The sequence below is a fragment of the Hippichthys cyanospilos genome, chromosome 16 (genome assembly GCF_059441005.1).
Source record: "Hippichthys cyanospilos isolate Australia breed blue-spotted pipefish chromosome 16, RoL_Hcya_1.0, whole genome shotgun sequence".
NCBI lineage: Eukaryota > Metazoa > Chordata > Actinopteri > Syngnathiformes > Syngnathidae > Hippichthys > Hippichthys cyanospilos.
In genome coordinates, this window is record NC_142384.1 from 12,979,340 (window position 1) to 13,003,466 (window position 24,127).

Sequence of the window (24,127 nt, forward strand, 5' to 3'; positions counted from 1 at the left end):
TTCTGGCTATAACGCCTGTTTTATTTGAGAATACATCTTTGTTGTTTATATGTCTATAGTTTATTGAGCCCTGGTATGAAACCTCTGAAAAATACAAGAATGTCTTTTGTTTTCATGCGTTCACCTTTAAAAGTGTTTAGTTTAAAGCTGTGTAAACAATTTGCACATGGCATCTGTTTAGGATGTTTTCTCACTCTGTGGGTGAAGTACGGGCCAGTTTGTCTTTGGAAGCCAGGCAAGAAGGACTTGGCGCACACTGGTGAAAGAAAATATACATGAGGGAAAAAAAAATCAAAGTTGTCCTTATTCTCAGCGCTCCTTAAGCCGAATTGCTCAACCCCCTTTGCGACTGAATGCATAATTAATTCCCTCTTGACAAGGGAATTTCCCGAACCAGTTCACCGTTTGAGCCTCAGTCTAAATATATTAAAAATACACTTCCTCAAAGGAAGGCGTAACACATTTCTTATGAAGGAATGCCCGACTAACTCAATGGATAGTTAAAAAGTTTGCTGACAAACTCTTCGATGTGTCTTAGCGTTGATGGATGCCTTCTCCGGCTTGCTTGTTTCAGCACCTTCAACTGATTGAAGGCCACTTCAGAATAGTCCCATGATTTATTCTCAGCTATTCTTGAGCGTTCTTAGCTGTGCTTACTCCTAGGTCATTATCTTGTTGGAGGTCCCAGAATGACCTCCGGCTGAGCCCGAGATTCCCGACACCAGGTAGAATATTTCACTCCAGAATGCCTTGACAGTCTTGACATATCTTTGTACCCTGCACAGATTCGAGACGCTCTGTGCCCGATGCAGGTAGAAGCCCCGGAATAATAACCCAGCTTCTTCCTTGTCCCACAATAGCTACAGTGTTCTTTTCGGAATTCAGAAGGAATTCCTTCTTTGCTTATTCCCCATTACACTTGAAATAAATCACTAAATAAATAATTACCGTAACGGAAGGTTTTTAGATTGACCTCTTACAGAGCAAATCAGCTGTGGTACAATAAGGGATTCATATGGCGTCATGGAACTGCGCCGATCAAAGATCAGGAGAGCGTGTGTTTCTTTAAACGTTACTTTCATGCATTCATTCATTCAGCCAGGCGGGCCAGTCATTACTCACCAAGTAAAACCTGAGAGATGTAAGAAAGAAAAAAAGAAAAAAATAAACAAACGGATGAAAGAACGAAAAACACATAAATGAACGAAAAATGAAAGAAAGAAAGAAAGAAAAAGAAAAGGAAAGCACGCACGAAGGAAAGAATGAAACAAAGAAATCACACATGAAAGAAAGAACGGAAGAAAGAAAAAACGAGCAAATGAGAGATTGAAAGAAAGAAAAAAGCAAGAAAGAAAAAACACGCACAAAAGAAAGAAAGGAAGAAAGAACGCGCACACACAAAAGAAAGAAACAAAGAAAGAAGGAAAAGTACACTTTGTAAGTTCGTTGTTTCCCTTTCAGAAATCCTGACCCTGGTTATTACATCTCATGCCAAAAAGCTAACATAAGCACATATAGTTTCACAGTAACCCGCCCAAGATGATTAAAGATTAACGGCTCAGTTTCCTTACAAGAGAGAACAGCAGGCCTACATCCAGCATCCTGGGATATTCTTTGCCTCTGAGCACACAGATATACACTAATTAGAGCCAAGTCCACTTTTAAGAGTGGCTAGCATCTCCCAAACTGTCTGTCCCCAACTAAACCCGAGCCATTATCACCCAAAAAATAAAGTTTTATTTTTGCTCGCAATTTAACTCCATTCTTTGACCTTTTTCCATTCTGCCGGTCAACCACGCCCACCTCATTAGCTTCATAGCTTTTTCAGCTTCTTCTTCTCGCTCGCTATTCGCTGGGTGCTTCTTTGGCACTCATGTAAGGCTCTCATGTACGTCAGCTCTCATCTTTTGATTGATCACCTGTTGCTGTCTACCTCTTACCTTTCAGCCCCATCATTGACTCGATGATAATCACCTCAACTTTCTGGCCGTTTGGTGCTGAGCTGCAATCAATAAAGGTGAGTGAGTGAAAATGCTCATCATACGAGCCTAGAGCTTCCCTTTTCTAATAACGCTTAGCACTGAAAGCGTTAAAGTGATAATAAACTATCTTTAAGCAAATTCAGGGGACAATTAAAGCCAATAGCGACCGAGAGTACAAACAGCTTGTGTTTTAACGAGTTTGAAGCCTCATTTAGCATACTTGCTGTTTTATTTGATGTTACTAATAATTCTAATTTTGTTAGGGTAATTAACACTGTCAAATTTATAGCATGTTTTTATTTTCACTTTACATGGACTTGAATTGATAATATTGCCAATAATTTGGAGTTCCCGCCCTCTTTCCCCCAAAATAGCCGCTCCCCTTGCGTGCACTCTGCTGGCAGCCCACCAAGGCCCAGATTTTTATCAACAGGCATCTTGCGACAGAAGCTGGCACAACAGGAATATTTTTCACGAAGACGCCGCAGTCCTCGCAACCTCTGGGAGCGATGCCAGGGAGCTGTTTTTCATAATCAGGTCAGTCACAGACACCCATCACGGATCCTCCCTATGCCTCCTCTTTTGGACTGGTGGAGGAACACGGGCACCTGCATTTGACAGCCATTACTAACAATAAGAATAGCAACTCTGATTGGGCTGTCTGGGTTTCAGCCTAATCTGACAGGGCAGATGTTATATATGGAAATCAGTGATATATTGTAGCCACTGCTGTTTTTTATGAAAACAGGAAGGGTAACAACCATATCGGTAGACTTCGCACCTGGAAAAAACAAAAAAATAAGCCCACGTGATTTGATTTATTTTTAAGTGCCCACTAGAATAGTTAAATAGATAGGAGGTTACTTAATCGATACAATACATTATACATAAGATACAGGGAGATAGAGATTCCTAAAAGTGTTTTACACCATGACACTGAAGTACCCTGGCCAATATTACATGACTGTTTCATCATTTATACCCAGGGAGCCTCCAAAATAAGATTTCTTTTTCATTGCAATGCAATATCACGGATGGGGGGGCAACCCCAGAAGAAAAAACACAGAAAAAAATCATCACTACAGATGCTCGGCAGTAGGATAATCGACAAGGTAATTATTATGATTTGACACAACAGACAGGTGTCAATCACTTGCGATCAATGTCACATGGGCAAAACAGTCAGTGTGACAACTTTTGGCTGTGAACTGACGCAACCAGGCAATGAGGCGCGCTGTGGGACAGCTCGGTGAGACATGAATAATCCATGAGCTCGGTGGCACCAGAAACAGCTCCGGGTATGCAGCGTGAGACTTTAACAGAAACAACCTGTCAAATGGGGTCAGGATTGTTTACAAGCGCCCGGCACAAGGTGGGAGAATTTACAAAAAGCGACGACGTCACTTGTGCAGATGGTGGTGTTTCACAACTTTTATTTCCCTACCGTATTTGTGGCCATAACTTTGAGGAATCACACTCATAATGGGCATTTACGGATGGAATCCCCAGTGAAACATGAAAAAAGGCATTATGGTAAAAAAGAAATCCAATTCAAGGTTTTGTGGGATTTACAATGTTAGAATGTAAATTGGACTTCACATTTTACAAGCAGCTACCCTTGTTTTTTTGCTGCTGTTTTTTTTTTATGACTAAAACTCAATTACCTTTCATTTCGGTGCCTTCTTTCAGTCTTCTTCCCGCGGACCAAAAGTAAACCAAGTGAAGCAGTATTTGCATCAAATTACTCTGGGGTCCTCTTCAGATCTGATGGTGTGACTCAGAACAACGGGAAGGTGACGTAAAGCGAAAGCAGTTTTTGTTCAATTGATTTGCCTAGTGATTGTCCTGTAATGATGAGCCCTAATCATAAAAATGCTTAACTTTCAAAAATAGGTAAACAAAATTCTTCCGAATAACAGGCAGCTTGCAGCGCACATGCTGGCGTGTCATAACTTGCACTTCTTATGTATCACCCTCTGTTGTAGCACCTCAGCGTGAACACCTACGGTACATACCATAAAGTGTCAAAAGACTCATGTCGAGCCAGCCAAACCATTAAATCATCAAAAATATCATCTGTTGGATTATTTTTTTTGGGAAAACTGCTAAGAATTCAGACAGGCTCATAGAATAAATCAGAAGTTTTCAAAGGAGTTATTTTGTAAGGTATTGTTTTTCTACTGCAGTGACAGGACAGAAAAAATTTCTTTTCAAATTAGGAGCAAATTAATTGTAATGAGCAATTTGTTGCTAAATTGTGTTGGTTCATAAGGCTTCATTTTCCCTTCATAACTGAAAAGTAATCTGACTGCTCTTGTCAAACGACATGGAGTACTTAAGTGCTGCTAGCTTGCGGCTGATTTATGCTGGACACAAAAAACACTGGAAACAGTCACTGTACAATACATCGCCATTGTAAATATGTCTTTTTTTTTTTTTTTTTTTAGTGCCTTCAAGTGGTGATTGAAATGAATTCCACACAACATTGCATTGTTTATATCAAGAGTCGTGACTCACGACTCACTCCGCTAGCTGAGTTTGTGAAGTCAAGTTAATTGTCAAGTTAGCCATTGTCGCAACACGCTTTCGGGAACACCTTCAAAATAAAAGCAGCCAGAGGAGTATATCATTTGATATTTGTGAGTTTTATTCTGAAATTCTTACCACATCCGGCTGCGTGTTTTTATGCTTGTTACACATTTCTAAAACAACAGAAAAATGAAAATAGATCTTGTATCTAATAATAGTAGATTACAAAATGTGACTAAAACCACATCGTGTCCTTACAAACTAGTAAATTTAGCAACAGAACAAGTTGGACTGGAGAGAAACATGCCAATCTTCCATTTTAGATGGATTCACAAGTATGGTGATCCATCCCGACTATCTACCTCGTGAAGCATGTGGGTTTTGCTGCCCCAGAAATGTAAGCAAACGCGTCTTTGACCCGCCACGTTAAACGTGTCAAATCCTGTCGAGGTTTGCCTGCAAACCAGCAAAATGTGGGATGAGTGAATAATCCTGAGTGTGATATTGGTCCAGCAGTGGTTTAAGCATAATCCTGGGACACTGGCGCTACACTCAGGTCAAATCAGAGGGGGCGGGTTCTAATCCAAGGTCACATCCACCACCATCATCAACTGTGCCGAGACTCATCATTTTTTTTATTAGTCAGAGGCTACTTTTGCTGGTCAGTAGTAATTTAAACACACAAATAACATGTGCAAAAGAAATTCATCTTAATTGGCCAAAATTGGAACATAGACGTAACATGCCTCCTTGTAGCATGATATAATAAATGTACACATGTATTCCATTGGACTCGTTTATTAATTGCAGTCTTTTGTTATATACACACAATAATAAACCTGCTGGAACATGGATGGTGCGCAACTTTGGGTATATGTAGCAAAATGAACTCGAGCTGCGTCGGGAGTAAAAGCAAAAACGACTGCTTCGAGCGTATTCAACGTTACACTGGCGCAGCGTTCACTGACCACTTGAAACTAAAATTAAGGGTGTGTCCTATATTTGGAGAATTACGGTAATCATAGTTTGCAATCCATCCATTTGTTTTCTATTGCCGCTCTATGCCTAGTCTTGCACCCACATGTTTATTCTTTGAACTCGGATGCGTAACCGGCAGGTAAATAATCTCCAATCAATCAATATTTTCATGCAAGGTTGATGTTCCCTAAGACTGAGACAATGTTCTATTGTCACAGTTTGTGCTGGTGCAATGTTATTCTGCGGGCTATGAAAGCAGCAAGGGTGCCACTGACAGCTTTAATCTTTAAAATCCTTTGTGGCTCACTTCAGGCTTACAAGAACTAAAGCGGCAGTACTCTCTAGTCTTGGGTTTTTAATTGTAGTTTGTACTTCTGAACAAGATCAAGTGTTCAGAAAAAGTTTTGGTCCCGTAATCTTTCTTGAGATTAAGAGACTGTATATTCTTCATACAGTATTTGATGCTTCCAACTACACTATATTGCAGTTTCACAGATGTAAATTAGACACGTAGACATTTTATTTTCAAAAAGGTGACAGATCTTTACCAAACAACGCAAACAAAAACCGAAACAAGGCTGTAAAAGATGAGAAAATTAATTCTGTCATTTTTTTAAAATACGTATAACATTTCATTAGCAGATTATCACGTTGAAATTAGAAAGTTAAACGACACATTTGGTCTTTCTGTTTTTTTTTTAACATCACGTCCCCATAAACAGTTTTCTGAAATGTAACCGTGCTAATTACACAGCTTTAAAACATCCTTCCCTCGCAGTACAAGCTCATGTGGGATCAAGCAGAAAAAGCCCAAGCCACATGAGAGCGTGATCCTAGCCCCGCCTCTTCCACACTTCGCTCGACTTTAAACCCACAACCATTGCTCAAAAGCTGTCATGTTCCGCCGCATTCCAGCTTCTTATAATAACCATCCTCTTTATCTTTGTCTCATGTTGCTCCCTGCAGACCTCAAGGCACACATGACACACCTATAATGATACCTGCTTTGTAAAGAAAAATACCAGGCTATTGTATCAGGACCAATTATCGGAGTAAGATGAATGAAAGTGGGTTCACCCACGAGGAGGATGGCCAGAGTTATTTCAACCACTTTGCCGGTGCTGCTATTGATGGCGGAAAGATCACACTGGCAACATGACGTATCAGAAACGATGCTGTCAAACGCAAATGGAGAAACGTGTAAAGTCACTGATTAGCTCCGAGGATATTGCAGCTATTCGTGAACTCGGTATTGAACTATATCATGAAAATACTATCTACAGTAACATGTATGATCAGTGGGATAGCTGAGACAAAGAGGGTTTTTTTTAAAATTTTTTTTAGAGGGTAAACTGTAGGCACAAAGTAGAAGAACCCCATACAAAACACAAACCACAAAAGGGCTCCAAACTCAGTTATTTACTACCAAAATATTTAAAAATGTCAAAGGCATCCTTAGTGGAATTTTAGTTTGAGCGCAAGGTCTGTAAACCACACTTAAATGATGGAAATAATAAAGTAAACTGAACATCAGAGGACAACATCGGAGCGCAGTTTTAATTTGACCATTAGAAAATTTGGAGTTGTGTTGAATGACTAATTTTACCTCCTGCCACACTCCCAAAACATGCATGGCCGGTGAATTGGACATACTAAATTGCCCTTGGTTGTGATTGGGTGCATGAATGGCTATTCGTCTCCGTGTGCCTTATGATTGGCTAGCGACCAGTTTAGGGTGTCGACCAGGGTGGCCCGCCCTACTATTTGAGAAGGAATGCGTTAGTGGAATGTAGATTAAGCCAAAAATATAGACTTGTTTTTTCTCCATGTTGAGAAGGACCATTTTTCCTTGTGCAACTCGCTGTCAACTAAAAAAAATGACACAACAGTGCCGAAAGGCCTGGATGGTAAACATCACGACACACCTGTTTTCTGGGTTTGGTCACGTGACATTTTCAAGCTGAGCCCTGCGGCGCTGTGATGCCATTTTCAGCCGACAGTGAGTGGCACTAAAAGGCGAAATAGCAACATATTAAAACATATTGTTGTAAAGACATTTATTCTTTGACATCCCCTTGAAGGGAACTGCTGCCCCTCTCCGGTACACGCGTCAGAAGTGGAATTTGTGTGCGGTTCCAAGTGGAAGCGCACCAATTATTTAGCCCCCTTGGGAGAAGGAACAAACCCATCCCAGTGCTTTAACGCATTCAAGTCCTCCTCTTTGATCCTTGGGAAGACACAAATGTTTGATCGCAATGAGAAGGTTCTCGATTGCAAGTGACACCGAGACATATGTCATCATGTGGAGGCAGAGGGCGAAACAAAGCATCCATCATCTACTGACACTATCGTGCGTCACGACGCAAGTTATGGGCAATAAGACCTCACAGTTTGATCTAACACTAGTATGATTTTCATGGCGTGTTCGCCGACTGCGGAGAGCCCGTGAATGACAGAAATTTATACAATGTTAATAAAGGTCTGAGGCTATGCTCGAATCTTATTCTGGCTGTCATTCATCCTTCGCTTTTTGAGTAAGTGCTATGGAAATCGACAAGAATGAGAGAGAGTTATGTCCTTATGTAGACAAGTAGAAAGAACTTGTCGAGATTTATTTCTCATTAGGATGGAATGTCCAAAGTTTCATAAAGGTCTCACAGCTTATATCTATTAGTATCTAAAACCAACTAATATTAAGTAGAAACTGAAAATACCATTTGTGTGTGTGTGTGAGCGTTCTAATACACATGCACTGTTGGTGCATTCATCAGTGATATAAAATTGTTTCCTTGTTTCTTACCTACCTACCTACCTACCATACCTATCATACCTTACCGTACCTTACCATACCTCACCGTACCTTACCGTACCTTACCGTACCTTACCGTACCTACCCTACCTACCTTACCTTACCGTACCTACCCACCCACTCATCGTACCTTACCGTACCTTATCGTACCTACCCTACCTTGCCATACCTTACCGTACCTTACCGTACCTCACTGTACCTTATCGCACCTACCCTACCTACCTTACCTTACTGTATCTACCCACCCACTCACCGTACCTTACCGTACATTATCGTACCTACCCTACCTTACCATAACTTACCGTACCTCACCGTATCTTATCGTACCTACCCTACCTACCTTACCTTACTGTACCTACCCACCCACTCACCGTAAAATTAAGGAAAAAAAAACAAAAGGTAATCGCAAACTAAAAAAAAAATCTGAATGTCTTACAAGAGAGAAGCACGCAAGAAAAAGGAAGCAAACAAGAAAAAGGATGCACACCAGAAAAAGTAAGCAAACGAAAAACAGACCCACACTATAAAAAAGGAGCAAACAAAAAGTGCTATTAAAAAGAAACAAACAAAAAAGGACATACAATAAAAACAGCACAAAAAAAAATATAGAATAAAATTCAAATGGAACGGATGCAGTTTGTATCCCATGCAGTATTTCAGTCAACTATATTCTGAACGATGACATGGCGATGGTAATATAAGTGGCACAAATTGTTTGTCTGTTCGACATTCTTTCATATTGGATTGTGTTTCTTGATGCTAACAAGTGTGTAACAGGCTTAGCTGTTCTTGGCAGGAAAATCCCTGGTCTAGAGCCCAAGTCACACTTTAAGGCAATTAAAAAGCACAATGCCTCAGCCCACTAGGGATTGACAATATGTGGCTCTACTCAGCTTACTGTGATAGGAAATTGTATGCGCAACAAAGTGAAAGAAAAAGAACATGTTGTACTCAGCCATTTCATGTGTTTATGGCCCTGACTATTGATGGCTTCCTTTCATGCTCATACAATGGCTTCCATTCAGTTCATAGCCGACTTGTAAAAAATAAACCTTACCGTTGATACGACGATTGAAACTATCCGTCGCATCACATTCGTCCAGCGGCAGTCCGTCTCAATATTAAACGTGAGCACTTGAACTCTCTTTTATTTCTCTAAAGCGTGAATTTATTCGATGATTGTCACCAAGAATATGAACGGTATAAACATCCAGGGTGAAATAGCCAAATTACGATTGCACGCCAAATTCTGCAGATGAAAAGTGACTGGGAAACAAAGATGGCAGAAGATCCCATGAGAAGCCCTGCAGCTCTTTAAAATGTGAACCTGTCTTGATCGCCCAGCTCTCTTCATCGCTAATACCACCTTCGCACCTTTATCTGCTGTCTATTGCTGCCTTTGCTCTCACGCACATCTCTGTTCTTTATTCCACCGACACCCACACTGCTTCTCCCTACCTGCCAGAGAAAGGAAACGGGCGGTCGCTGAGCGACAGTGACCTGCCAGGTAAAGGAAAAGATAGACGCCTTCAACTTCACTCTTTTATTCTGCAGCAGACAAAATTTAAATCGCTGCAGTGAAGACTTTTTTCGTTGCACTACAAATAATTGGATCTCATCTGAAATAATGCGGTAGATTGTGTGCCTATAGCAGCAGATTTTGTGTGTATATATATATATATATATATATATATATATATATATATATATATATATTTTTTTTTTTTTTTTTTTTCCAGTTTAAATTTGAAAAAATTATTTTTTTTTCTCAGTTTAAATTTTGAAAAAAAAAAAAAAATAAATATATATATATATATATATATATATATATATATATATATATATATATATATATATATATATATATATATATATATATATATATATATATATATATATATACACACACACACACACACGCACACAGAGCATGCTTCTGTTGTCCTGCACACTGTAATAAGATAAGTAGAAAGCAAGGTCTTGTGTTAGAAAAGCAATAAAACAAGATTGGGCTTGTAGGTAGAGTGCTGTCTCTTCATGGCAAATGAGGCCAGTGCTCAGGCGTCGGCCTAAATTGAGGCCAGATTGATGGTCTCGCTTATTGCAAGGAAAATCAATGTTAGAAGATATAAGATCTAGTGTGAAGTATCCGAGATAAGTAGATATGACTTCATCCATTTATCCGAGGACATTTTAATCAGACTTGCTAAAATAATGTAAAGAAGAAAAAAAAAAAGCTCCAAGAGCTCCGCGCTAGCTCATTGTATTATGTACCCTCAATTCACAAATTTGGTCTCTCACTTTACTAATCTTCATTATTTAACGCTCAATTTACCAATCTGTGTTTAGATCATTAACTGGCGGTCTGTTTTCTAATCTGTAACTTCAGTTTACTAATTTGTATCCTCAATTTACTAACCTTTACTCTCACTTTACAATCCCGCTCCCTCAAATTTATTCATCTGTACGCCGTTTACTAATCTGTACCTTCAGGTTACTCATCTAAACCTTCAATTTATTCATCTCTTCCCTCAGTTTATTAATTCTTTCAGAGCCAAGCATTATCTGAAAAGGTAACCCCGAGAGTGCCGGCCGATTTTAAGCATTTTGATGCATTTTTCAAGGCCGGCGGTATATTGTATTACCATTTTTCATTTTTCCTAGAAAAAGAACGTAAGATTCTACCTTTGCGTTCTATATTGATCACTAAGTATTTTACTTGACGAAAATTCCCGTCCATGGCACAGAAAGTTTTTCTGTACTGTTTACTAATCTGCACCCTCTCAAAACTTTAATGAAACTGAAAATCAATTGGCAAAGCACGCTATCCCATAGTGGGAACATGCCACCAGAAAGCTCATTTCTTTTTTCTTTTTTAAATCTAATTTCAGTTCCCTTGATTTGTCGTAAAATTGGAACAAAACAAAGGGGCTGGCAAAATTTGTCGGGCCTCTGGAAACAGAGCTAAAAAATTAGGACATCATCCTCGTTTTTTTTCACAAAAAATGACTTGTCAGTCTAGGTGAGCGTACCAATCATGTAATGCTGAAAAGGGTATTTTACAAGAAAAGAAAAATGCTCCATTTATTCGTTCACAGACGTCCTTGAAACGGCTTTCATCATGTTAGAAGTTCCATTATGTATTTTGTTACAGATTGCGTCTCCTACCTCGCAATGACTAAAACAGTAATTTTTGTACTAAATACCGCATGCAACAAGCAAGCTGGTGTTTCCCCTCCCAACGTTCCACTTATTGCTGTGGAGAGGATGCCTATTACAGCACCACTGCAACACAGACACTGCAGACATTTCTTAGCCCAAATTCAGTGTAAATGCTCTCTGGAGGCCACAGTTATATGTTCTTGTCATGAATTCTTTATCCAAGCAGCTTTTCTTTCTATTCCTTTGCTCCTCTAAAGCATTCTGGGATAACGTGTGGTTGACTCTAAGGGAGTTTCTTGTAAGCAATGTTGGATTATGTAGCTAAATGTATTTGAATTCCTGCTGAATATTAAATAGCATAAACGATAAATTAGGATCATCTGAAAGACTTGGCCACAAAACTAGCTTAACAAACTAGTAACATCTTGTATGTGGTTGTATATTGTGGGAGACACCAGAATAGGTGGACACCAGCAATAAAACAATTTTAAATCTGTAGAGGTGAGGCTTTTTGTGGGTTTTGAGTTGGATTAGAGTGCATGTGCTGCTAATATATGTCAAACTGTGTGAACTAGAGTGCGTGTGCTTCTAATATAATGTCAAGCTGTGCATCAGTCAGTTTCTCACTTTTCTGATGATTATTCATGCGCTGTACTAAGACAAACGAAGAGAAGCTGGCTCAAGCTTTTAATGCACAAGAGTACACTGACATCTGGTGGATACAAAAAAAAATCTCTGACAAACCGCTGCCTTTTTATTGAGCATTCCATGCCATTATTGACCCATTATTTGTCCAGCGATTGATCACAATTTCCTGCTATTTAAAATCCAACACAGATTGGATGAAATGTGGATTGTCTTTTGAAAATACTAGAGCAAAGCTTCAAGATTGATCCAGTGGCTTTGAGTTTTGAAGCGGATGCTACCTTGAGACAGTTGAGCTGGTGTGTGACTGGCTAGAAAGTGTAGTGGACACACTTAGCTGAGAGAAACCACTATGACTAGACTCCAGGCTGGTCATAGACCCCCTAAAAAACACAGACATATGGAATTTTGGTAACAATTCTAGTGGAAGTCAGAAGAAAAATTCTGTATCATCTTCAAATACGGGGATGTTGGAAAAAATCAACTGACCTGACGTCTTGTGAAGCCAGTACCTCTGTATAGTACATAATTTTACACTTGTGTGAGGAGACTTGCAGAGAGGCCAGCACATCATCCACGTAAGACAGGCTGGATGCTGAGGCGGCCGGGGCGCTGTGAAAGCACCACTGCAGGATATAGCATCCGGGCCAGCGAGTGATGTGAGAACCCTGTTTGGAAAAACAAGCCAAAGTGCACAATCAATATGAGGCTCCAGTAATGGGGAAGACGAGGCGGTGGTGGACGGTTTTGAGACATGTTTGCAAGTCTAAAAATAGGCAATACAGCTACAGCGCGTTCCATTTACCTGTACGCTCTCCCCCTCTTTGCATGTGAGAGCTTTCTCCACCAGGATGTAGTCCTGGCCCAGCACCCAGCTCTTATCCAACAGCTGTGGATTGACAGACCCTAAAGATGTAAAACTATGGGCTCCAATCGGGTCTTTTTTTGCTATCTGCGGAGCTCTCTTTGAATGGTAGATGTTGAATTGTACATCCCCTTTACAAACGTCAAAGTCCCAAGTGATGACAGAGGAAGCTTCCATGATTTCGATCAAAATCTGAAGGCATATAAAGAACAGAAGATAGCGGCCACACCATTGATTAAAACGTATTGCATGAGTATCAGCTATTCCTTTTATTTATCTGCAAACAAGAGGTGTACACCATTTGCAGCAGGTGGCACCCTAAAACACATTAAGGTCTGTAGTTGTTCCTAAACAAAGGAAAATTGACTTTTATATTCAACTTCCTTCCAAGTGGTTCATCAAGTGGCAACGTTGCCCAAACAAAGCTTGAATGTACCTCATATGGCGTTCCTTTGAAAATACTGGCACTTTTATAAATGGATTCTGTCAATAATCGGCTGTCTTCAATCTCCAGCTCCTCTGCTGTTCTGTACAAAGACTTGGGGACTAAACCTCCCTCTGGGATGTCACACTTAAAGATAAAAGGAAAAAAAAAAAAACTAACCCTGAGAAAACAACAGCAGCGCTTAACAGTTCTATATAGAAAATAAATTCAATGAAACGAGTGGAATTCAACAAAACTCACCACGCATCCCCCTCCCAAAAAGTCCGGAATAAACGCCTGGTCAATGTAATTCACCAAGCCGCCTGGACCCTGGTAGTCATTTGCAGAATAAACAAGGAATTTCTTGCGGGTGTTTTCATTGATCAAAGGGCTGACCTGCAAAATCAGACAACAGAACATGAACACCAACTCAAGAGTAAAATACAACCCAAATTGTCAAATTGCCCAAAACTAAAAATCTAAAAGGAATAACTGCATATACAAGCTTCTCGATACTCAAAGGCCTCAGCATTTTAGTGCTGCTGCACACTATAAAAGGACCCCAAAAAAATTGAGACTTGACAATGTATTCTTTATCCATATAATAACAGAAGACTTTTTGGTAAAATCCTTATGTACAACCTATTACAAACAAGCATCTGCTTTAAGCTTTCTGCACCGTTGTTAACGCTTTTTTTTTTTCTTCTAAGGCTACACTTGCGAATGATGCATTGAGCACCCTTGATGTACTGCAGTAATTACAGTGAGTTTTGAACAAGAATGTGAAATTATGTTCAACATGGTGACCTTATGGAAAAGAGTGAAATATTACAAGCATCTCTCAGCATGATGCAGTTACACTTCATAAATTGATTTGCATTCCTATTATGGTGGCTAATGAGTACTGGTGTTAATCCTCACCAGGGTCCAGAGCACAGGAAATACTCTGGGTGCTTTCAGCATGAACAAGCGGCCCAGCGTCTCGGGGTAGTTGGCCTCCACGACTTCGATGATTCTCAGTAGAGCTTTCAGTCCTGGTCTCCACAGATGACGCATGTTCAGACCTTCCAGATCCACAAGGCAAGTCCAGCATCTGCAAAATATGATTTTTTATTTATTTATTTATTTATTTTTACTGGTTTCTGTGAAGAGTTTTAAAACTGCCATTAGGCTAATGCAGTACTGCATGTTCTGCATGGAAAGGACTCTGGCACCTGATTGGTCGACCAAAGATTGCGGTGTTTTCCTCACAGCGCCTCAGTCCCTCTTCATTGACGGCAACAATCTGGAAAGCCGGGGCAAAGCATGAATGGCAGCCATGATATCGACAGTATATGCAAAATGTGAATGGTGCTTAACTCGTTCAATCCCAAAGACATATTTTTGTTTTTCTTTATAGTCCAGACATCAAGCTACTTTTCTCTTTTTGATTTTTCTTCAATTTGGTTAAAGGAATATCTGAAAATGGTTGGTACGAATCAATCCAAACTAAATTAATTAATCAGTTTTACCTAAAGTAATTGATTACTTCAGTACCTGAAGTAATTTACTTTAGTACTTAATTTAAAGTACTTATTTTTTGGACTCTTATCCGCACCCGTATGTAAGCCACACCAGCGAAAATTGAGCAACATATTTTTGTCACAGATAAGCCGCAACAGACAACAAGATGGAGGTCAAAACCATACATTGTATACACACACGCATACACCACACACAATCACATATATAGCAAATTGCACATCACAAACATTTATCCGAGATATTATTCACTCAATACATGTTTATCTGTTTAATACTATATTTTAAAAACTCTTTTTGAATGCAGCCATCTTTTCTGTTTTATTTTCATAGTTGTACCAAAAATCGACACCTTGAATAAATACACACATTTGCTCTGCTGGTGGACTGCCTCCTAGTGGCTAGCAAAAAAACAAAAACAACAACAACAAAATCTTCTTCTAGCATCTTCTAATGGCTGCACTCTAAAAAAAAAAACAGCCTTTGGGATTGAATGAGTCAAATGTGGGCTTGAACCCTTTCACCTGTCTAATCAGCACATCTTCTGTCAAGGCGCGCATCAAACCCTTTGTGTCCATGTGCCCCAACCGCAATATGTATAGAGGCCGACCATCTAAAGTCACAAAAAAAAAAAATCATGATTACATATGCATACGTCAACAAATATTTTAATTTATTGCCGGATATTAATTCATTCACTGCCGTAGACGGCTATACACGTTATTTCTACTGTGCTGACAGTGAATGAGTAAATTACCTGCGTTAAAATGCACCCTCGGGAACTACGGCAGGTGGTTTTCAAACAAAGGTTAATAATTTACAAGCCGGTCGGAATTTAGCGTTGCAATAAATGCAGAGGGAGTAAAAGGAAAATATTCAAAACAAGACTATGCCTCTGTCATTGTAGTGCCAGCCTCCACTATAATAGTCCTGGAGAAGTTGGGGACGCTGCCAGGTGTCCAATAAGAAATCCACTTGGTGTTGCTTCCTCCATGTGAGCGACTGGCACAGAAGCTCTCGAGCCTTGTCAAAGTTGAAATCTGTAGCTATCAGAAAGCGCAGCACATGCTGATCTTTTGGACTCTGTAAAGCCAAAAAATATATGTTACGGTATATATCACGCTCGTTACGAAATAGGCATGCCTAGTTTGTAACAACATTGATTGTTGTGTGGGAAAATGAGTTAATATGTTAGGACAAAAATGGATGTGACCTTGCCCTTGTTGGTTTCCTGGAGCCACTGCCGCAGTCGAATCAGACAGCTTTCCTGCAGAGGCGTTAAATCACCTAGGAAACGTCTGATGTAATCAGCATCCAACTTGTCTGCAGGCCAAAACATAACGTCAACTTAGCACATTGTCTACTGCATGAATTACACACACACACACACACATACACTCAGGGAGGGCACGTTGTACCAGAGCAAAAAATGTCAACAAAACGACATAAACTTGCAATACATCATTTTTGGACGGTTTCCATTAGGGTTACAACTAACGATTTTTTTCTATCATCAATGACTTTGTCAAATAGTTTGTTAATTGATTGATGAATCATAAAAAAAACATTTTTTGATCCCTTTATCCCAAATTCGGACATTTTCTCAAATTGACAAAGCAAAAAATAAATGAAACTTTAGGCAGTGGGCGGGGGACACCCTGTAGCAAAGACAGAACGCTCCCAATCACACCTCTTGTCAACTTGGAGTGTCCAATATACCGACCGTGCATTCTTTTGGAACGCAGGAGGCCGGAGTGCCTGGAGAAAAACCATCAGGCACGGGGAGAACATGCAAACTCCACAAGAAAGGCCGAGGCCGGAATCTAACCCGGGACCTCTGACCTGTGCCAACAACTCTTCTACCCTACTGCCCCTGTCAGCTTCCAGACTCAATATACAAAGGAATATTTCCACGGATTTCATAATAAATATACCACTACTTTCCAGTCAAGTAATCAGATTAAAGTTACCCTTTCTGATATCAACATTAACTTGACACAATAGGAAGAATCCTTTTTTTGGTCCTCTATGTAGTACCACTTAGTCGCCTCTAAGAGGCACTAGTGAGAAGGAATTGACAGCATTTAAATGAAAAGCTCACATTTATCACTTCAGTGCTACGTCAAACTGGTATTGAATAATGAAATTGTTAATCACCTGAGTCCTAATATAGTAATCGCTAAAGTATCAAGGAAAAAATGTACATTATGCAATATCTTATAAGAGGTATTGAAATGTTTTGTGGGACTATCCAAAATTACTTTCACATCTGAGAATATTTATGTTGCGCAGTCAACAATGTTATGTGCATAGCTTCAATAAGTTTAAAAATAAAAAACGATCACAGAGCAGTAACGTTCAGATAGTGTGACAGATGTAACATTAGTAGTTAAATGTCATGCATGACTGCTTTGACTCCATAAATGATTAAAAATATGTTTTTGTCAAATTAAGAATATAAAACGTGTCAACTTTAGCAAATTCTTTAAGTGAAAAACTGAAGTCTCATTTTTAAAATGAAAAATAATTAAGAATAAATAATGTAACCACTAAAGTAACTTGTAACTTAATTACTTTTTCAAGCAAGAACTCAGCAAAGTAACAACGTTTTTTTTCAAGGCATCTACGGCAACACTGCTGACCAGTATACATTAATCTGAGTATTTATAGAACAACAACATTTTGGGGGATGTTGAAGTTGACAAAACAGAATATAGTACTCGTGCACTGTACATTGTTACACTGACCATCGGGAGACAAAGTTGATATCTCAGCGGGTTGGTCCTTGTCAAAGACAGGCAGAATGTTGTTGACAGCGTTTCCAGGGACTGCTTGCATAGCGGAGTGTCCAGCCCAACGAGGAACGTACGTTATGCCCTCTTTTTCTAGCTCTGCTAGATGATACTGGATAATTTCTTTACCCTACCACATAGAAAGAAGTAGAACACGCAACCAATGAATCAATGGGGCTGTAAACAGCAGAAACTTACCTCAAAATTTAACAAAACACATTTGTCATGCCCACAACTTGAAATCAGAACAGTTTTACCAAAAAAAAAAAAAAAAATACAAACCTTTTCTATGCTACTAGCATACTGTTTCATTGCTATCTTCTCTGCCATGCCTTCAAAGCCGAAAAAGGATCGAACATCAAGGCTAGCTGTTTGTTCAAAACATGTCCACTCTTCATTTTCAGGGTGAACCTGTAAAGCAGGACCAGAGGAAATGATGTTGTCGCTATACTGTTATGGTTGCAACAATGGATTGACTGGCGACGGTGTAAATCTGGACTGGTGAAAGTAATTTGCTCACCGTGTATTTGCAGTACTCACAGGAAATGACCCTGCTGGAAAACGTTTCGTTCTGGACCTCAATGATGAGAGTGCGCTCTCTGCGGTTCAGCGTATTCTTTTGGATGAAATACAGGTAGTCTATTCCTGCAATCTTTGTATAGAAAAACAATATTGTCAACGAAAAAAAAAATGGAAGAAAATGCTGTGTTTATAAAAAGCTCTTGTTCTAAAGCCAGCTTTTTGCGACATGGGAAATGACTAAAATAAGTCATTCAAAAAGACCTCCCACTAATACGATCTTACAGCTGGGGTGCTCAATGTGTCGATTGCAGTCGCCCGCTGAGGTAGTGTTGGACGCCCGCATGACATCGCACTACATAGGGGAAAATCAGTCAGCCGAAAAAAGAACGTCAATCGAAAAATCCATCGTGTTTTTTACTCTCTGGGAGGCAAAGATGATCAACTTGACAGCTGTCACGAGCATGCTTCTGAGGGGAAATTCAAAATAAAAGCGTGCCAAAACCATTCGTGTCAAACATTACGTCTTACGGGACTGTTTATTTTGAAGCTATGACTAGCCTACTCACAACATTTGGCTGCTTTATTATAATGGATAAAATTGACAGGCAGCAGATTCTCCTTGTGTATTTCATTACAGTTCTGGTCCATCCCTTTTAGTTCCTACCCGTTAATCTTGCCTTGGTCATTTTACTCTTTGTTTAGTGACATCACTGCAAAAAGAGTAGGCTGCTAGGTCATAATCCTTCCTTGGTCTTTCTCCACTATAAGCACATCAAGGCCGTTCACTTTTTGTCAGGTGTATGAAACGTTAATAAAAAAATTTTGATTTAGAGTACATTTTTTATAAATGCGCGATTTTGAACGTTTTTACACAAATTCCAAAACCATAGTGGTATTTTTTTTCATCCCCCAATTTCAAAAGGAATGTTTCCATCTGCCTCTATGCTTTCCCATTTAATTTGGCCTACAAAGTAGCTTGTGAAAGCAAAGATACCCGTTTGAGGAGTCGAGGTGCATCAATATCAATGGTGCAGCGCCTCTCAATGACCAGTATGGAGCCATCTTGGCTTTGGCTCTCACTGATGATCTCACTGTCTACAAACACTGGGATCAAGGGACACTTTGGGAATCTCTTGTTGTAAGCCTGACAGGGAGAACACAATAGGTTGTTTCATATACTGCAGTCCTGACAAATCACAACACAAAATCAAGCTAATTATTTTGTCTTCGGTTCAGATGACAGCATGTTGCGCAAGCATGGACTAAATCAATCATAGTAACAAAAAAAAAGGCCAGGTTGGACTATTTTGGCAGTCGATGGCTCTTTAACACAAAAACCCGGTTGTAGGCTTATGATAATGACATTAGTATTCAAAAGAAATAAAGACAAGTGATGAAAAGAAAGTGTTGCTGTAATTAGGACAGTTGGCAGCAAATACAAACTGCCAAAGGCAAGTTGAGTCAAGGTTTAATGAAAAATCTTGAGAGTAAGTAAAAGTGTTTGAAAGGAGAGACTATTCATTGGTCTCAAAGGAGCCAGAGAAAGTATCATTTTATTATCCCTCAGACTTTTAGCAGGTGTACTTTGAGAAGATTTTCTGCGGATGTTTACTTGGACTATGTATTGGAATTGTCTGGGCTGGTGTCTGCAGTGCAAAGTGTCACGGTCTTTCACCTACGTCGGCTGTGTTGCATAAGACCGGTTTAATGTATAACTTGGCCAGGCAGAAAGCAAAAGCAAATATCTATAATCTTTACACAGCACTTTGCCTCATGTGTAGCTAACATACAAATCCTACAGTGCACAATCCACATTCATTTATTTTGAAAGTTTAGATTTGTGTGCAAAATGCTGCCTGCATGCCCACATTGGCACCTGCTCGGTTACATAACGGGTCGCTTGTAAATTGTAAAATAATATAATCAAGGACTTGGGTTGAATTAAAGCATCACGTGAGAAACGACTAAAACGAAGACTAAGTGTCAACTGATTTGTTACTCAGGTGTACTCCGTAGTTAAGAGACAATATGTCGTTGGGAAATATTTAAAAAATGACTCACGTTAGGATTATTAAGGGAAAGCACTACTTACTGCCATTATTAATTCAAACGGATGTTTGTAGACCCGAACAGGAGACTGGTATTCCCGCACCATGGCTGCAGCTTCGTCAGTCCCTGAATAAAGTCAATAACAGCCATTACATTTACATGATTTATCACCATCTCTTAGATTTGCAGATTATGCTACTGAAATTAAGGCTAGGGTTAGTAGCAGTAGTAACACAGCGGTTTGTACAGTATAAAGCCCAAAGAGAATTTGAAAGAACAATATGTGCAACTTACGATCTATGATGAGTAGTTTGAAATCAAGTTATTGGTCCATTTGAATGGCGTCCAGTCAGCTGGCAGAGCAAATGTTTTTTTGCTTCATTGGGTGTTGTGAAATGACAAGCACAGTGACCAGCTGCAGAAAGTGAACTCCACCTCTTTTAAGGCAACTGGAAGCCACATGTGCGTGTCAGATCAAGTAGCTCTGGTAAGAGGACAGATAGGTGCTTAGTCTCGATAAATGGAACGTGACATTCAATCTGAGACACATTCCCAAAACGATTGCCGCAAAAACCTCGAAAAGGGACTGACAACTCTTTGGTCCATCCACTATTTTGGGTTTAGCTCAACTCCACATTGGGTTGTTTAGGTTATTCATTTAGACAAAAGACAATTACCCAATCAGTCTCTTTTGACATACCGTATTTTCCACAATATATGGCACACCGGATTATAAAGCGCACCTTCAACGAATGACCTATTTTAAATGTGTTTTCATATGTAAGGCATACCGCATTATAAAGCACATAGAATAGAAGCTACAGTAGTGGCTGGGCATGCGTTATGCATCCACTAGATGGAGCTGCATTAAAGGGAATGTCAACAAAACAGTCAGATAAGTCAGTCAAACTTTATTAATAGACAATCAGAAATTAAGAACAAAGATGATTTTTGGAAAGTAGTATCCAGAGACTCTGAAAATTCATTATATAAAAAGACTGTTTAGATCAATACCAAGACAAATCAGGAGATTAAAAGAGTATAATTATGCTTCAATTCAATATTAGGTTTACAAATTACAACCAAAACCCTTAAAATATAATGTTTTATTCATTTAAAAACAGGTCTTTGGATTTATTTGATAAAATTGTTTCTTCTTTCACAAAAAACACTGTTTTTTGCGCCTCATCCCCATATAAATTGCTTCAAAATATGAGCATGAATAGCATATCAAAATTTATAACATGGTGTTATAAAATTTTCAAATGATAAAAATACATTTATAACTGAAATGCACAGGAAAAAATAGAAGAATTTAAAGGTGATTCATTTATTTTCTTTTTTCGTCCCCCAAACTCGCAATTCATGCACCATATAAGGCGAGGCAGATTATAAAACTCATTCGTGAGAAATTTGAACTCTTTTATGTGTGCATTATAGTGCAAAAAACATGGTAATTTGGGTCTTTTTGATCATAATTTTTTTTACAGAGTAATTAAATAAATGACATACATACCCCTCCCCCCTACAAAATAAGTTAGCTTGATGGTAATTTCTTCTGACTCGACATAAATGAGTGTCCCACTAAACAACCTACAATTATGTTATTTATTACACACAACTTTTTAGGTTTAATGTGTCCTTTTTTGAGCCCACTGTTTGAGTGCAATTTGCATTCACAGCACACCACCATTGTAGTCATGGGTCAGAAGGCAGGTGGGAGGTGTGACAAGTCTCACATGCAGAAAACACTTTCCATGCTCACTCCTCACTCCTTTTGAAATCATTCTTGTGATGTAACAGAACAATTCTGCAACTCATTCACTGTAAAGTTTAATGTGACGTACAATATAATTGTACAACACAAATGACAGGGATTTTTTTTCTTCATGAGAAAAATGAAATTAAAATCTCGAGTAAAGTGCGTTTGGTGTTACAGTTTACACTACTGTTTTAACATTTTACAAGATATTATTAATGAGATACTATAACCAATAATAATTATGCAATACTGTAATAGTTTCCCCACATGACTTATAGTGGATATTTTTATGGTAAACATTTTATTCAGACATACAGTGAAAATTTAAAGTTTTGTTGACTGTTTAGTGTTCACAGAGTTAGAATGTCATGTATTGCTTGATTATTACAGCACTTTTTGCACAGTTTGCCATTCTTTTACATGAAGTAGAACAACCATATTAATTTGCCTTTTCGATGTGTTTGATCACATTCCATTTGTTTTAATAAGTCTTGCAAGAACCAAAAACTGTTAATCTACGTTCAAACCAGATCAAATACTGCATGCGCATTTAAATTAAACCATGCAGATAAAAAGGCATGATTTTAATTCTGTACAATGACCAAAAAATCTAAAAATTATATCAGTAGTCAAAAACAATTTCAAAGTAAAAAGAGCAAAATAGAGACTGTAATTTAAGGATGCCAAACACATAATGTGAACATAAGATAACATGCAATAATATTGACTGAATCTTTCATTTAAACCAGACAACAAAATATCGCCTGATATGAATAATAAACGTTCAAACTAACATTATTTTGGTCAAAGCCTGGCTTTAACCACATGCTTTGATTTACAGTATGTAACTTGAAATAATTAAGAACCCAACGAAAAGATTATTTCACAAATATATACATAAATAGATACTACCATGTTGCGACTTGAAAAGTGAACTTGTCGAGGAAGATCGCCAATGTTCAGGGGTCACTTTTTTTTTTTTTTAAGTGGACCGGAAGTTAACAGACTCGAGACCAATGTGACATTGATTCCCATGACGTAAGATCTGATGTCATTTTCAACTTCATATTTATTGGTTGCGCTCGCGTTCGCCGTCAAATCAAAGATCACTGTCGTCATGCGTAAATATTGTGTGACATAAAATATTTCGTGAGTATTTGTAACCGGCTTAAAGACCGTTTTTGTTACGCCGACGCAGCGCGTCTTCTGGCGTCATTACGTCAGCATTAGAGTAAAAAAATAAAAAATAAAAAAAATAAAAATGTTTAACTCTCAATTTTGTATGGAATATTGCATTGTGTATTTTTTACAATAATACTTTGTCAGGTGGTTTGATTTGTAATAAATCCTCAACTTTTTTCATTGTTAGGAGTTTATTTACAAGGTCAATCATTCACATTCATGCAACAACAACTAAAAAAACACGCACACACACACAAACACACGATGCCATACGAGCACTGCAATTCATCGTTCAAAATGTCATTATCGTTTGTTGTTACATTATTTTAAGCAAGGGATTTTTTTTTAACTCTCTTTACAATATCATTCATTACTCGCCAGGATGCAAGCAAAGGCTAATTATTCTCCATTTTAAAAAATACAGGAACCAATCGTGGATGGAAATTGCTTTGGAAAATGTCAACACCTGCCTGATTTATTGCATAATTTTCAATCTTCTCTGTTTACCATATCTAATTTCTATCAAACCTTCGAGATTTCTTCTCCGGAGAGGCATCAAATTTCTTGACACGTGGATGAGTGTTTTGGTCCATCATCTTCGGATTCGTCATTTTGTAAGACATTACGGTTTAGAGGACAACGGATGACAATAATTTTGCAGAGCTTGAAGCAAAAGATTCCATATTTAGGCAGCACTATTCGTTACACAGAGTAAAATACAAGGAAGACGTGACAAAAATTTTTGAAGCACAAAGAAGGCTTGCAGTTAATTTTCTGTCCACTTGAGGCCCTCAGTCAATTATTATGGCACCAACCTGGACGTGTGATTTCCACACACGCAGGGGCACTTCTGCTAAAGTATTCAGCATGAAATTCTGCTGGTGAAATCCGCCTCATATATAGCT

General features: G+C 38.7%; 1 protein-coding gene across 1 annotated transcript; it reads right to left on the reverse strand.

Moving 5' to 3' along the window:
- Positions 1 to 12,130: 12,130 nt before the first annotated feature.
- Positions 12,131 to 23,016, reverse strand: sec14l1 (SEC14-like lipid binding 1). The gene is made up of 17 exons (XM_088437738.1): positions 22,953 to 23,016; positions 20,573 to 20,762; positions 20,322 to 20,404; positions 19,224 to 19,373; positions 18,228 to 18,359; positions 17,990 to 18,118; positions 17,663 to 17,837; positions 16,129 to 16,238; positions 15,809 to 15,998; positions 15,440 to 15,528; positions 14,609 to 14,679; positions 14,316 to 14,487; positions 13,656 to 13,790; positions 13,407 to 13,541; positions 12,911 to 13,162; positions 12,595 to 12,773; positions 12,131 to 12,488 (listed from the first exon to the last, which is right to left on the reverse strand). Exons 3-17 carry the CDS (start codon positions 20,382 to 20,384, stop codon positions 12,383 to 12,385), a joined length of 2,088 nt encoding a protein of 695 aa, XP_088293864.1. The 5' UTR covers positions 20,385 to 20,404; positions 20,573 to 20,762; positions 22,953 to 23,016; the 3' UTR covers positions 12,131 to 12,382.
- Between the last annotated feature and the right edge of the window lie 1,111 nt (positions 23,017 to 24,127).

What these genes read in the sequence shown, in the direction of transcription:
- sec14l1 (XM_088437738.1), bottom strand. Translation starts at nt 20,384, where the DNA reads ATGGTGCGGGAATACCAGTCTCCTGTTCGGGTCTACAAACATCCGTTT. An exon ending in ATGCTAGTAGCATAGAAAAG is followed by an intron (nt 17,838 to 17,989) that starts GTTTGTATTTTT and finishes TCTATGTGGTAG; the next exon opens with GGTAAAGAAATTATCCAGTA. An exon ending in TTTTGGGAGGGGGATGCGTG is followed by an intron (nt 13,542 to 13,655) that starts GTGAGTTTTGTT and finishes TTTATCTTTAAG; the next exon opens with TGTGACATCCCAGAGGGAGG.